The sequence below is a fragment of the Salvelinus sp. IW2-2015 genome, linkage group LG18 (genome assembly GCF_002910315.2).
Source record: "Salvelinus sp. IW2-2015 linkage group LG18, ASM291031v2, whole genome shotgun sequence".
NCBI lineage: Eukaryota > Metazoa > Chordata > Actinopteri > Salmoniformes > Salmonidae > Salvelinus > Salvelinus sp. IW2-2015.
The window spans coordinates 24534906-24549975 of NC_036858.1; the positions used below are offsets into that span (position 1 = coordinate 24534906).

Here is a 15070-nt window from a genome sequence, read left to right on the forward strand (position 1 = left end):
GCGAAAAGTGCAAGTCAATCCCAGAACAACAGCAAAGGACCTTGTGAAGATGCTGGAGGAAACAGGTACAAAAGTATCTACACTGCTCAAAAAAATAAAGGGAACACTTAAACAACACAATGTAACTCCAAGTCAATCACACTTCTATGAATCAAACTGTCCACTTAGGAAGCAACACTGATTGACAATACATTCACATGCTGTTGTGCAAATGGAATAGACAAAAGGTGGAAATTATAGGCAATTAGCAAGTCACCCCCAAAAAAGGAGTGATTCTGCAGTGGTGACCACAGACAACTTCTCATTCCTATGCTTCCTGGCTGATGTTTTGGTCACTTTTGAATGCTGGCGGTGCTCTCACTCTAGTGGTAGCATGAGACGGAGTCTACAACCCACACAAGTGGCTCAGGTAGTGCAGTTCATCCAGGATGGCACATCAATTGCGAGCTGTGGCAAAAAGGTTTGCTGTGTCTGTCAGCGTAGTCCAGAGCATGGAGGCGCTACCAGGAGACAGGCCAGTACATCAGGAGACGGGAGGAGGCCGTAGAGGGCAACAACCCAGCAGCAGGACCGCTACCTCCCCTTTGTGCAAGGAGGTCACTGCCAGAGCCCTGCAAAATGACCTCCAGCAGCCACAAATGTGCATATTCAGCATATGGTCTCACAAGGGGTCTGAGGATCTCATCTCGGTACCTAATGGCAGTCAGGCTACCTCTGGCGAGCACATGGAGGGCTGTGCGCCCCACAAAGAAATGCCACCCCACACCATGACTGACCCACCGCCAAACTGGTCATGCTGGAGGATGTTTGCAGGCAGCAGAACATTCTCCACGGCGTCTCCAGACTCTGTCACATGTGCTCATGTGCTCAGTGTGAACCTGCTTTCATCTGTGAAGAGCACAGGGCGCCAGTGGCGAATTTGCCAATCTTGGTGTCTCTGGCAAATGCCAAACGTCCTGCACGGTGCTGGGCTGTAAGCACAACCCCCACCTGTGGACGTCGGGCCCTCATACCACCCTCATGGAGTCTGTTTCTGACCGTTTGAGCAGACACATGCACATTTGTGGCCTGCTGGAGGTCATTTTGCAGGGCTCTGGCAGTGCACCTCCTTGCACAAAGGCGGAGGTAGCGGTCCTGCTGCTGGGTTGTTGCCCTCCTACGGCCTCCTCCACGTCTCCTGATGTACTGGCCTGTCTCCTGGTAGCGCCTCCATGCTCTGGACACTACGCTGACAGACACAGCAAACCTTTTTGCCACATCTCGCATTGATGTTCCATCCTGGATGAACTGCACTACCTGAGCCACTTGTGTGGGTTGTAGACTCCGTCTCATGCTACCACTAGAGTGAGAGCACCGCCAGCATTCAAAAGTGACCAAAACATCAGCCAGGAAGCATAGGAACTGAGAAGTTGTCTGTGGTCACCACCTGCAGAATCACTCCTTTTTTGGGGGTGTCTTGCTAATTGCATTAATTTCCACCTTTTGTCTATTCCATTTCACAACAGCATGTGAAATCTATTGTCAATCAGTTGCTTCCTAAGTGGACAGTTTGATTTCACAGAAGTGTGATTGACTTGGAGTTACATTGTGTTGTTTAAGTGTTCCCTTTATTTTTTGAGCAGTTATATACACAGTAAAACGATGCTACATCGACAATAACCTGAAAGGCCGCTCAGCAAGGAAGAAGCCAAGCTCCAAACCCACATAAAAAAAGCCAGAACTACGGTTGCAACTGCACATGGGGACAAAGATTGTACTTTTGGAGAAATTTCCTCTGGTCTGATGAAACAAAAATAGAACTGTTTGCGATAAGACCAGTGTTGTGTTTGGAGGAAAAAAGGGGAGGCTTGCAATTCAAAGAACACCATCCCAACCGTGAAGCACGGGGGTGGCAGCATCATGTTTGTGTGGTGCTTTGCTGCAGGAGGACTGGTACTTCACAAAATAGATGGCATCATGAAGCAGGAAAATTATTGGGATATATTGAAGCAACATCTCAAGACATCAGTCAGGAAGTTAAAGCTTGGTCGCAAATGGGTCTTCCAAATGGACAATGACCCCAAGCATACTTCCAAAGTTGTGGCAAAATGGCTTAAAGACAACAAAGTCAATGTATTGGAGTGGCCATCACCAAAGCCCTGACCTCAATCCCATAGAAAATTTGTGGGCAGAACTGAAAAAGCCCGGTGCGAGCAAGGAGGCCTACAAACCTGACTCAGTTACACCAGCTGTCAGGAGGAATGGGTCAAAATTCACCCAACTTATTGTGGGAAGCTTGTGGAAGACTACCTGAAACGTTTGACCCAAGTTAAACAATTTAAAGGAAATGCAACCAAATACTAATTGAGTGTATGAAAGCTGAAATAATAATTCTCTACTACTATTCTGACATTTCACCTTCTTAAAATAAAGTGGTGATCCTAACTGACCTAAGACAGGAAATTTTTACTCTGATTAAATGTCAGGAATTGTGAAAAAATGAGTTGAAATGTATTTGGCAAAGGTAAACTTGTAAACTTCCGACTTCAACTGTATGTTATGTCGGGAAAAAGTCAGTTATAAGTTATTCTGTCCCATAGTTATCATCCAATAGGCTTTGATTACATTTCCAATATCCTCGCCCAGGTGGAAATCCAGTAAGAGTAATGTATATGCCAATTATTTGATGGTCCGACCGCATTCTGTCCACTATCAACACTTTTGGTGCCAGAGAGAATGATGACTAGCATGATTGAGCCTCCGCCATGTGTATCTCACTAGGTCAGGATATTTAAGTCTCCACATATCAACTAGTTCCTATTTATCCACGACATTTGCGATTTCCTTAAGTGCATGAGGGTGATAGCGGGTAGTCTGATTTCTTTTACAGTCCATAGAGGTTTTTAAAACAGTATTATAATCTCCCACCATAATAATAGAGTCTTGTATTGCCTGCTGGGTTGATAAATTATTATATATTTTTAAAGAAGTGTGGATCATAATTATTTGGACCGTATAGGTTAATGAGCCACATCTGTATATGGTCCAATAACTACCTTGAGGATCTGTTTGGACAATCAAAATTACTGTTCATTAATATCATCACCCCTCTTGAATTTCTTTGCCCGTGGGAGAAATATATTTTGCCCGCCCAGTCATTTTTCCCCACAACTTCATCTACAATTGTTGAATGAGTTTCCTGTAAACAATAGATATGATATTCCTCCTCTTTTAGCCAGGTAAATACTGATCGTCTTTTCTTATTATCTTGCTAAACCATTATAATTATAACTGGCTCTACTTATTTCACCATTTACAATAATGAGACACAAGTGTCAAATCCATTTATCACAATATATGTTTATAAACCCACGAAGACTCTTCCTAGAGCTGGGCACCCGGTCAAACTGAGCAATTGGGTGAGAATGGCCTTGGTCAGGGAGGAGACCAAGAACCCGATGGTCACTCTGACAGAGCTATTGAGTTCCTCTGTGGAGATGGAAGAACCTTCAAGAAGGACAACCATCTCTGCAGCACTCCACCAATCAGGCCTTTATGGAAGAGTGGCCAGATGGAAGCCACTCCTCAGTAAAAGGCACATGAAAGCCCGCTTGGAGTTTGCCAAAAGGCACCTAAAGGACTCTCAGACTATAAGAAACAAGATTCTCTGGTCTGATGAACCCAACATTGAACTCTTTTGCCTGAATGCCAAGTGTCACCTCTGAGGGAAACAAGGCACCATCCCTACGGTGAAGCATGGTGGTGGCAGCTGTGAGGATGTTTTTCAGAGGCAGGGACTGGGAGACTAGTCAGGATTAAGGCAAAGATGAACGGAGCAAAGTACAGAGAGATCCTAGATGAAAAAATGCTCCAGAGCACTCAGGACCTCAGACTGGAGCTAAGGTTCACCTTCCAACAGAACAATGACCCTAAGCACACAGCCAAGACAATGCAGGAGTGGCTTCGGGGCAAGTTTCTGAATGTCCCTGAGTGGCACAGCCAGAGCCCGGACTTGAACCCGATCAAACATCTTTGGAGAGACCTGAAAATAGCTGTGCAGCAACGCTCCTTATCCAACCTGACAGAGTTTGAGAGGATCTGCAGAGAAGAATGGGAGAAACTACCCAAATACAGGTGTGCCAAGCTTGTAGTGTCATACCAAAGAAGACTCGAGGCTGTAGTTGCTACCAAAGGTGCTTCAATAAATTACTGAGTAAAGGGTCTGAATACTTATGTAAATGTGATACTTCAAAGTAGCATTTGAGTCCTGCCTCAAGCAGGCCAAATGCACAGTTGTCAATAGGCGTATGGACGCATTACCACTTGACTGACACCACTGGTATAGAGATGGACACCATGGAATACTGCATAAATCCTGTCTTCATTCATTAATTTCGCTAAATGGATAGGCTATACTTTTGGCCTATTCAATAGTAGCTTTTTTGTATCGTAGGCTAATTGTCCAGTCAAAGTAGCCTATACTTATACAGAATGTTTCCCTGACAATCAAGGCTAGGATACTGCAAAAAATACCAATGTGTGAAATTGCTGGGAAGTAATTTATCCGATGCCTCCCATCAAGCTATATGGCGAGCTGCTCTACGCCCCTGCATTGTAAAGGCATAGTAGCCTACATATTTAGACAAATAAACGTTGTAAATCATAGCTTAATAGCATTGCCAACTTGGCTGTTGAACTGTGAGGCACTTTCCCCGGGAATGTCACCTAAGGTGATGCAGTCCAGGAGAGACCGGACGGGTCAGGTCTTAAACACTCAGTTGCGCATCTGAGAGTTTCAAAGGACATATCATCTCATAAGTCTGTGGAAAGAGCTAAGTTTTTATATCATACCTAATTATTGATGTAGGTTTATAGGCTCATCAGAAATATCCAGATTTCACAAAACTAGAAACTGTTCACCATTGGTTATGACCACTGTGTAGATCATTGGTCATTGACACGAATTTTACCAGACCCCGGCTTGCCTGCCCATGGTAAATAATACCTCTATAATTAAATATCGAATGATATTCATGCTTTCCTGTAAAATCTATTGATTGTTGTCTAAGCTCGTAGGCACTGAAGCTTGTGGTGATGAGTTGCATGTTATTGAGCCTATCCACAAGACTACAGGTTAAAGTGCTTGTAAAAGTTGTGGAAGTGGCTGTCTCACTGACCTAGGCAAATTTGGACTGGTCACATGACCCACTACAATAAGTTATTCTTTGGGTTTTATGGCAGCAGGTAGCCTAGTGGTCAGAGTGTTGGGCCAGTAAGCAAAATGTCACTGGTTCAATTCCCAGAGCTGACTAGGTGAAAAATCTACGGATGTGCCCTTGAGCAAGGTACTTCACCCTAATTGCTCCAGTCTGCTAAATGACTAAAATGTAAATGGTGTATTATTACCCAAAAGCCTCCACCAACTGGAAGGGGTTGAAAAAAAAGAAAATCCATAGGTGATAGGGAAAACTAACTTAATCCATTCAAGTAAAAATTGTACAAAACCAAGACTCCCACTTCATATCTCAGGCTCTAGGCCAGGGCCTGAGAGGGTGGTATGGCTTGTGACAATACTCCATTCAACTCCTCCACTGAGAAGTATTTCAGGAGCTGCATCGATAATGATATCTATTTTCTGGGACTTCCTCTCCACCTTGGCAGTGCCATTAATCACCATAGCTATAAAGTCCACCTTCTTAACCTTTAAAATATCTGGGTCCTGCTGGTGAAAGGCATCCCCTGCAGTAAAGGCCTATCCACCACCATGGACTCTTCAGGAGCACCATTCGAACCCTCAACCCTTTTAAAAGTTGCTGCATATGAAATTCTCTGGACAGCCCTGACTTTGGCCACCTCATTCTCTTTCACCTTTGTCGGGTATTCCAAAGACGTGGCTTCATGGTTCCCACCACAATTGCAACATGTCACATTTTCATCACTTTTAAAACATATGATCCTTTCCACAACTTGTACATCTTGGCTTCTCCCTTCTGCAAACACTTGAAACATGTCCAAAAGTTTTAGTGATCACACTGCATTGGTTTTGGGATAACTGCTCTGACTCTGTAGTTTATATACCTCAACTGCACTTGAGAAGGGAGACTGCACATAAAAAAAAAAAAAGAACATACTCTTCACTTTTTCTTCATTCACCACATGATTCACCTTACATGCATCAATCATTCCAGGAATATTTATCATCTCTGCAACATCGACTTCCCTCGAGACGCCAGATATTACCCCCTTGAGTGGGCCCTGTTCCGAAGAGACACACACGACATGTCAAACTTCTCAAATCGGGTGAGATGCAACACACGTTCCTTCTGATCCTCAGAAGTACAAAACATTTAATTAAGCCCGCCTCTCGTGACCCTCATAGCCTTCACTTTACCCAGGACTCTCCACCAGTTTGGATATCTCAAATGGATTCTTCAATTTTGGTAAGAAGGGACATTCTCAGCATTGTACGCTACTTTGCTCCATTTTCCATTATTTTAGACAATATTACAATTCTCCTTGATTACACCGTTATTAGATTCAAGATCCACATGAGCGTCCGCTACCGCCATCTTTTCCTTCTTCTTCCAACATCTGTTCGCCACTACAATGACTGTCAATGATCACATCATTGGAATGAGAAACAAAAATGAATCAATAGGCCTAAATAATCTTTATCTGTTTATTCGATTACATAATATGTAAGATAAAAATCATGAAGACAACCCATTTATAATTTTCTGTGTTGTTAGAAAGTCACAACTAGTAATAGGCCAAAACGTGTGGTGCATGGGTTGAACCAGAACTTATAATTAAAAACAATATATTTGAATAATCAAACCATTAACGTTATTCAGTTTCTCGTTATTTAATATTTCCTTTAATTTAAACAATAAAAACGAAAAACTAAACCGTTTGTGTTGTTTGACTTCATATTCAAATCAAATAAACAAAGAACGATCCTTTACTCGTTTTGTATCATGTCTAATATTAAATATTAATTGGCCAAAAAGTACACGGACCTTTAATTATATTTTATGTCAATTTCTAACTGATAACGACGAACGTTTGTTGTAGACTAAGTAGGTTACGGTTGAACTGTCGCACGTTTTGAACGTCATGCCGTGTGACGCCGAGGCACTTTCTGCGTTCAAAACAACTGGGAACGAGGAACTCGTGAAGCTCCGACTTCAGTGCGTTCAAAACAACTGGGAGCTCGGGAATAATAACTCAGTCTGGGGAAAATCATTTTGTACCGTCATCCAATTCGGAATTCCACTTGGACCTCTTTCTCTTTATTTGACTTCCTATTTTCCGAGTTCCCAGTTGTTTTGAACGCGGCAACTGTGCCTTGGCATTACACGTCCATGACGTTCATAACAACGCACTTTCGTATTTATCAGTTCGTAATGTCAGAGAACTTGGTAGTGACATAAAACCCTCTTTCGCAAACTAGCTACAATGCTGCCGCCTGAATTGATACAGCTTTTGACAGCGAGTGATTTGGTTGATTTACGAATCGACGCAATTCCTAAATTGCAGGTGGGCTTTAGACCGGGGAGTTTGTTCAGTTCGTTCACATCACAGGACGGGGAGGCGAAGTTAACGTTCACCTATATTCCACATCAAATACTGCTCAACAAGGACCACGAGTTCTTTGAGGTAATCTAGCTGCTGCTGCTAAATCTATAACTGCTGAAAAACTGAATGTAGCCTATGTGTTCTGTGGTTTTCACCAATTTTCTCTTTAGCATTTTGATGACCGCAGATAAGGAAATGCAACCAGGTCTTAGAGCGTTTCATATTATTCTGTCCATTTAACGTAGTATTGTATTTATTTGTGGATGTCCATCACTCATTTTGTATATGTAGCAAATTCCTATTATGTTACGAATTTTCCAAACGTTCAATATTTTAAGTATTTGCAAAACGTATGATATGGTCAGATTCTAGTTAACGTTAGGTGGCTAGCTGGCTAACTTTAGCTAGGCTAAACTCTAAAATAGTTAAGGTTAGGGGAAGGGTAACCATCTGTCTTATGTAACCATAGTAATTATATTATATGCTATATAAGATGGGCTGTTCGGGGTAATAAAATGTATGTTTAAAATAACTAAAACAATAAATATTTTTGTACAGTGTGGTAATACACCATCATTACCACCACCAGCAGTGTTATAGTCACATGCAGATAAGCTACAGCGGTGTAACTGACGTGTGTGTGTGTGTGTGTGTGTGTGTGTGTGTGTGTGTGTGTTAGGATGGAGACATACATAGACACCTGTACCTCCAGAACCTCTCTACCTGCCCAGCTTATGACTCACCTACAGCCAGGTAACAATATTATCATCACCATGGTGATCGACAACAGATTTGACAGTATAACCCATTCACATGGTAAGACAGTGGGGCATGGGAAAGAATTATGTATGTGGCATAATGTTACAAATAGCTGATGACTGTTAAAGAGCAGTATTTTCAGATAAGTTTACTTAGTCAGGTGATAGACTTTTTAAAAAAGTTTTAAAAAGTCAGAGGCACGGTCGAAGTAACAGCTTTAACACAGTGTTCTGGGTACATGCAGTCACATTCACAAATGCAAGATGCTAAGACAAGTCACATTCAAGATATGATGGCTTCCTCAGTCTTGATTATTCAATGTCTTCCTGTCACAAAACATAAGTTTATTGTCAGTGTCTAGTTTCTGCTAAATGGCATTAGGCCTAATTGATAGAGAGCTGATCTTCAGCTTCTGCCTTCTCACATGGAACCAAAAGTATCTTTTGAATTCAACTATTTTTTATTTCTGTGCCATGGTGTCCAGAATACAGATCAGCAGTTTAAATTAGTTCACGGTTAAATTGTGGAGGGATTCATGAGACTGTTTTCTGTGTCCCGTGATATCTGGAGAAACACTGACATAGTACTTCAGACAGTTTTTAGTTAGGTTACCAGATTTGGCATTGAAGTCATTAGAATAACCCTCATGTTAACTTTTCCGTATTTCTCTCTCCCCCCCCACCTTTTTTTCTCTCAGGCAGTGTGAGTTCAGGTGTCATATATCTGGCTGTAGCCAGGTGTTCAGTACTGTGGAGGACTATGAGCATCACTATAACACGCTCCACAGACACGTGTGTTCTTCCTGCCAGAGGTCGCTGCCCTCCGCTCGCCTGCTCGACATCCACATCCAGGAGTGGCACGACTCGCTCTTCAGTATTCTGGCTGAAAGGCAGGACATGGTAGCTAACATACATGCACACAAACGCACGTGCACACACACTCACTATGTTGCTCACTCTGGCCTTGACTTGGACCAGTCTATGCACACTGTTTCTAACTCTCTCTTTTCCCCCCCAAGTACCAGTGTCTAGTGGAGGGGTGTGGTTTGAAGTACAGAACCAGAGAACAGAGGAAAGACCATATGATCAAGATCCATAAGTACCCTTCTGACTTCATGTTCGACAAGGCGAAGAGGATCAAGAATATCAAAATGTAAACACAAATTCAAGGGTTCTCACTGTGTCCAACAGGTGGTGTCAGAATGAGTCATCTCTCAGCATTCAGGACTGGGTAAAATCTGTGAATGAAGTATGTGTGTGTAGAGGATAAAACATTCCCCTCTTTCTTACAGAGCGAAGAAGAATATGCTGCAGAAAGGCACAAGTATGGAGGTGTCCATGAGCGTGAGTGAACCTAAGGGTGTGTGTGAGGTGTTGTCTGACCAACCAGAGGAAGAGGAATATATGGAGATAAATCACTCTCTGGAACCAGGTATCCTGGACCCTGCCGGTAACCCAATTAACACAGTAGAGCTGTCCACAGATCATGATACTGCCCCAATCCCCTCTGTCACCATCCAGCCCACCACAAACCAACAGAGACCACAGCACAACAGAGAGAGACACTCCTACAGGTCAGTATTTACTTCAAATGGCACACTATTTCCTACATGGTGCACTACATGATTCTAATGTATTTCCCTTAGACCTACAGTCGATGTGCAATGACCCTGAATGCACACATGAATATAGAATAATATATTTCAAGTGGGACTGGTGAACTGCAATGCCTTTACATAGTCTATGCAATTTTTKTTATATTTTTTTWAACTATGCAAAATGAAGCCAAGTCCCACGACAATGGGAGTGGTATAGCTGGATCTACACAACCGCTGTCATGGGACACGGTAGTGCACTTCGCAGGAACGGACTGTGTATGTTTAGTGGACTGTGTTCTGTGCCACCAGGGTTCCTAGGACGGTGTGTTTCGGCCAGGGTTCTGTCCAAGGGTTCAGAGGTCGTGGCAGGAGGATTTAGAGAATCTTTAAAGGTGATGAGTCTCAGACAGGATGCGACCCTTGCATCGGTCTGGTCTGGCGTGTGTTTTAAAAATAATATTTTCGACAATAAATCATGTTTGTTTAACTCAAGATAATGTGTCAAATGTTATAGCACTGGTAATAGCCTAGCTAGCTCAACACCAATTTAAAATAAGATACTAAAATCATTCCAATCCAGATTGAAAAGGAAAAAGCGATTACAGACCTGCCAATATGCACGCATTTTGCGTACCAGCTACGCAATTCTCTGTCCATGTAAGCAGGTACGAGATCCAAGTTAAAAGTACGCAGAAATGAATACAGACAGATTATTATTTATTTTTGTAAACTTTTTTGTAAAAACAAAATTCATAAAAATAAATCCACTGAGTAAATCTAACATCTCGATTCTCGAGCTGCAACACACAGACATGTACGGAGTTTGTGTCAACGGACATGGAGATTAATACATCATTACTCGACGTAGCTACCCCGTGTCTGCCCCTCTTTGTTGTGATGCAAAGTTTGTCGACTGTCAGCTGTAGGTAAACACATGGACAAATCCCTTTTCGACTGTGTTGTGGAAAGGTAACACTAATTGCTTCAAGCTAAAGTTAGCGAACATAAGATGGACATTCAGTGGGCTCTAAAGTGCCAGCAGTTCACTCACATTTGCTAGTGAAAGAAATTAAATGCAAATATGAAAAAGAACTGGTCGCATTTGTGCGAGTGTGATATACATTTAATTCAGCGTCTCATTGTATTTTCCACGTAACATGAGGATCACGCAACCTGATAGACTAMCTATGATCCACGTCACAAAAAGCACAACAAAAGTATAATCAAAAATAAATATAAACATCATGGCATTAAATGGAGTCGGGAGTTTAGAAGACTGCGCGATGAAGAATTAATGAGTGTCCGGTGTTAGCTATAGAGGCAATGCTTCTAAAATGCCTTTGCACTAGATTTGAGATCAATTTCGAAAATCTGAAATTATGTATATGCTGCAAAGAAATACAATAGGCACCTTTAGATAGGCTGAAGCACCGGACTCTTCTAGCGAACAGTGTTCAGATTCCCTTTGCAGTAGCCTACTTAAGCTTTATGTAGCCAGTTTGTGGTCTGTGTCGATGCGATTTTTATTTATTTATTTTTCCAAAAAAGGTTTAGCTTTTAGTGTTGATTAGGAACCGTGTCTAAAAAGCCAATACTTGTGAGCTGGCCCTAGTGGTTGGCCCTGTTTGAGAGGTGACAACGCGTTCCTCTACTATAGAGACTAAACTTGGGGGCATGTGCTAATTATCTACAACGTTTTTCTTATCTCCATTCTACACTGTACATGTAATGGATTAAACATAAGACAGTCTGTGCTAATTCCACAAAACATATATTTATTTTATATGTTCTGTACTCATCAGTATGAATCTATTTATGTTCTGTAAATATCTCTTCAGAGGACTGATCTGAACCAGGTGTGATCCATAATGTCTAAGCACATGAATCTCCAATTTGCCCCATGCGTCTGGTACTCTAAAAAGTTTGACAGTGCTGTCAGGTCTGCGATTAGTGTTATTAGAGGCTTGCTTTAGGACCATGCTGACAGGCAGGCTGTTTAGCGGTAGTAGAGAGTATGTTTTAAGACCATGTGGACTCCTCGGAGCGGGTGGGAAGGCTGTATGCCTGGCTGGCTGTACATGGATGCAGCTGCAGTGAAGAGCAAAACTTTTCTCTCAAAACAGTACAGAGGTGGAGATGGCTGTAGATGTCTTGGTAACTGCTGTTTGACATAGCATGAACCTAAACTACAGTTTTTAATCCTGGTGCTGAGCAGCTAATTGCTTTATGACACGTTTGTAAAATGTTAAGTCCCCTATCGACTGAGTTGAATGAAGCTTCAGCAGCCAACGTAATGGTTGGAGTAAATGTAGCTTGTTTTTGTAATCCAAATATTCGTTTTTACATTGTATAGAAATGCAGTAAATGAGCTTCAACTTCATACAAATAAAGTTGAAGCTCACCCTAGGTTTAGCTGAAAAAGGCAAGCCAGGAGACTAGGCCTACATTGGCCCAATTTTGCCATTCTCCCATATGATGGCGCTGCAATATCAGCAACCATTGACTTATAAGTAAATATCGGCAGCAACATGTTGCTGATGTAGTCTCGAAAACAAGACCCTAGGCAACAGTAGCTATGTTTCCATTAACTTGTCCAGTAATTGTTTTTGTCGACATTTAGAAAGTTTGCATAGRAWACAGATTCGATAATTGGTGYGTGTCTAATTAACAATCTTGTGTCAATTAAAAACAGCTGGACGTAATGACGTCACACCATTTAGGCAAATTGCGCATTTAATAAATTGTTGACAKCCTGTATGCCCTCCCACCTACCTGTGTCTCGGGCAGCATGGATAGAATGCAAGAATTTACTAATATTTGCCRTATTCTAATAATTCTCATGTGTCAACATATCACTTCCTCCGCCGCGTCCGATGAGAAGCAGTTTGCCGGCTGCATTCAAAGTGAGAAAGTAGCTAGTAGCKTCGCAGGACTTGGAAGAAATTCAGCCAGCTGTGATTGACTGACAGATAGCAAGCTAAATACCATGTTACATGTAAACTCAGCAGACTAGCTAACGAATTAGGTAGAATTACACATTTTCAGATACATAAACTAGTCATGCTGATGGACGAGCTCTCGCCACACTTTCAGTCTGTATATTTGCATTGTGTCAATGATGATGTGCATTTGGAAAGTATGTTACGTTACAGCCTTATTCTAAAATTGATAAAAGTACTTTTTTCCTGATCAATACACACACTACCCCATAATGACAAAACAAAAACAGGTTTGTAAAATACAGAAATTCCTTATTTACATACGTATTCAGACCCTTTGCTATGAGACTCGAAATTGAGCTCAGGTGCATCCTGTTTCCATTGAGCATCCTTGATGTTTCTACAACTTGATTGGAGTCTACTTGTGGTGATTGGACATGATTTGGCAAAATGGCTTAAGGACAACAAAGTCAAGGTGTTGGAGTGGCCAWTACAAAGTCCTGACCTCAATCCTATAGAACATTTGTGGGCAGAACTGAAAAACCATGAGTGAGCAAGGAGGCCTACAAAACTGACTCAGGTACACCAGCTCTGTCAGGAGGAATGGGCCAGAATTCACCCAACTTATTTGTGGGAAGCTTGTGGAAGGTTACCCAAAACGTTTGACCCAAGTTATTAAACAATTTAAAGGAAATGCAACCACATACTAATTGAGTGTATGTAAACTTCTGACCCACTGGGAATGTGATGAAAGAAATTAAAGCTGAAATAAATCATTCTCTCTACTATTATTCTGACATTTCACATTCTTAAAATAAAGTGGTGATCCTAACTGACCTAAGACAGGGAATTTTTACTAGGATTAAATGTCAGTAATTGTGAAAATCAGTTTAAATGTATTTGGCTAAGGTGTATGTAAACTTCTGACTTCAACTGTACGAGCCCCTTACCAACAATGCAGTTTTTAAAAAATGAATAAGAATAAGAGATACAGGTAATTAAAGAGCAGCTGTAAAATAACAATAGCGTGACTATACACAGGGGGGTACCGATACAGATTCAATGGGCACCGGTTATTTGAGGGACATGTAGGTAGAGTTATTAAAGTGACTATAAATAGATGACAACAGAGAGTAGCAGMGGTGTAAAGAGGTGGGAGGGGGGCACTGCAAATAGTCTGGGTAGCCATTTGATTAGATGTTCTGTATATACTAGACGGTGTCAGAGGAATGCCCAAAAAATTGTCAGACTCCAGTCACCCAAGTCATAGACTGTTGTTGTTCTCTCTGCTTCCGCAACTGAGCGCCAAGTCTATGTCCAAAAGGCTCCTTAATAGCTTCTACCCCCAAGCCATAAGACTGCTGAACAATTTATTCAAATAGCCAAACTGCCCCCCAGRCCCCTCCCCCTAAACCTRTTTTTGCTTTGTCATTATGAGGTATTGGTGAGGGGGAAAAAACGATTTTAACAATTTTAGAATAAGGCTGTAACGTAACAATGTGGTAAAGAACAACGGGTCTGAATACTTTCCGAATGCAATTTGTTTAATAAAGCTGAAATGTTGATTGATATGTCTCTTGAGTTTCGTCTGTTATTAGGTCAATGCAAGATGGGATACAGCTTTTGACATATTTTACTTTTCGTAGCAGGTTAGAACCTTACGCATCAGATTAGGAGAATTAGGTTAAGTTTAGGAAAAGGGGTTGCAACATTAATAACAAAGTCACCTTTTGACATTCGTTTGAGAAATGCTGTATTGGTTCTAGCCATGACCCTGGTATGGGATTTCAAACCATGAATAAATGAATTGTCAATCAGCTGCCCCCTTTGTCTTCCCCACAGAAGTGCACTTGTGAGAATAAGCTTATTGGAGAGAGTGGTAGGTGAAGTCTCAGTAACTGATGAACATAGAAAATATGATTGTTTAGGATGTWTTACCTGTCATTACAATGGAAAACATTGCAATCGTTTTTGGTTGATAGACAAGTCTGAGAGCGCTCGCTTTGATATACCTTACATCACTTCTGGAGGTTGTTCACCTCAGAGAGAGTGCTATGTCAGTAGGTCAATTTGCGGTAAATGCTATTGGGGGTCCCCACTTACCCCAAATTGGGCATTGCATCGGTCAATAGGGGCCCACTGTTTCATTTCAAACATCTAGGTACAGTATAGATTAGGTTKAAGGCCTACTGTTACATTTTTGCCCTGTCATGTATAG

General features: G+C 41.7%; 1 protein-coding gene across 3 annotated transcripts; it reads left to right on the plus strand.

Moving 5' to 3' along the window:
* The first annotated feature begins 7108 nt into the window (after positions 1-7108).
* Positions 7109-14421, plus strand: znf511 (zinc finger protein 511). Of its 3 annotated transcripts, XM_070448386.1 has the most exons (7): positions 7109-7638; positions 8237-8310; positions 9014-9215; positions 9335-9468; positions 9608-9659; positions 9799-9889; positions 10223-14421. In XM_070448386.1, the coding sequence occupies exons 1-7, from the start codon at positions 7438-7440 to the stop codon at positions 10408-10410; spliced, it is 942 nt and encodes a 313-aa protein (XP_070304487.1). In that variant the 5' UTR covers positions 7109-7437; the 3' UTR covers positions 10411-14421. The 3 variants fall into 3 exon arrangements, with proteins under 3 accessions (XP_070304487.1, XP_023864221.1, XP_023864222.1); XM_024008453.2 differs by having other exon boundaries at positions 9608-9889; XM_024008454.2 differs by having other exon boundaries at positions 9341-9468; positions 9608-9889.
* Positions 14422-15070: the final 649 nt, after the last annotated feature.

What these genes read in the sequence shown, in the direction of transcription:
- znf511 (XM_024008453.2), top strand. Translation starts at nt 7,438, where the DNA reads ATGCTGCCGCCTGAATTGATACAGCTTTTGACAGCGAGTGATTTGGTT. An exon ending in TATGACTCACCTACAGCCAG is followed by an intron (nt 8,311 to 9,013) that starts GTAACAATATTA and finishes TTTTTCTCTCAG; the next exon opens with GCAGTGTGAGTTCAGGTGTC. An exon ending in AGAGAGAGACACTCCTACAG is followed by an intron (nt 9,890 to 10,222) that starts GTCAGTATTTAC and finishes CTGTGCCACCAG; the next exon opens with GGTTCCTAGGACGGTGTGTT.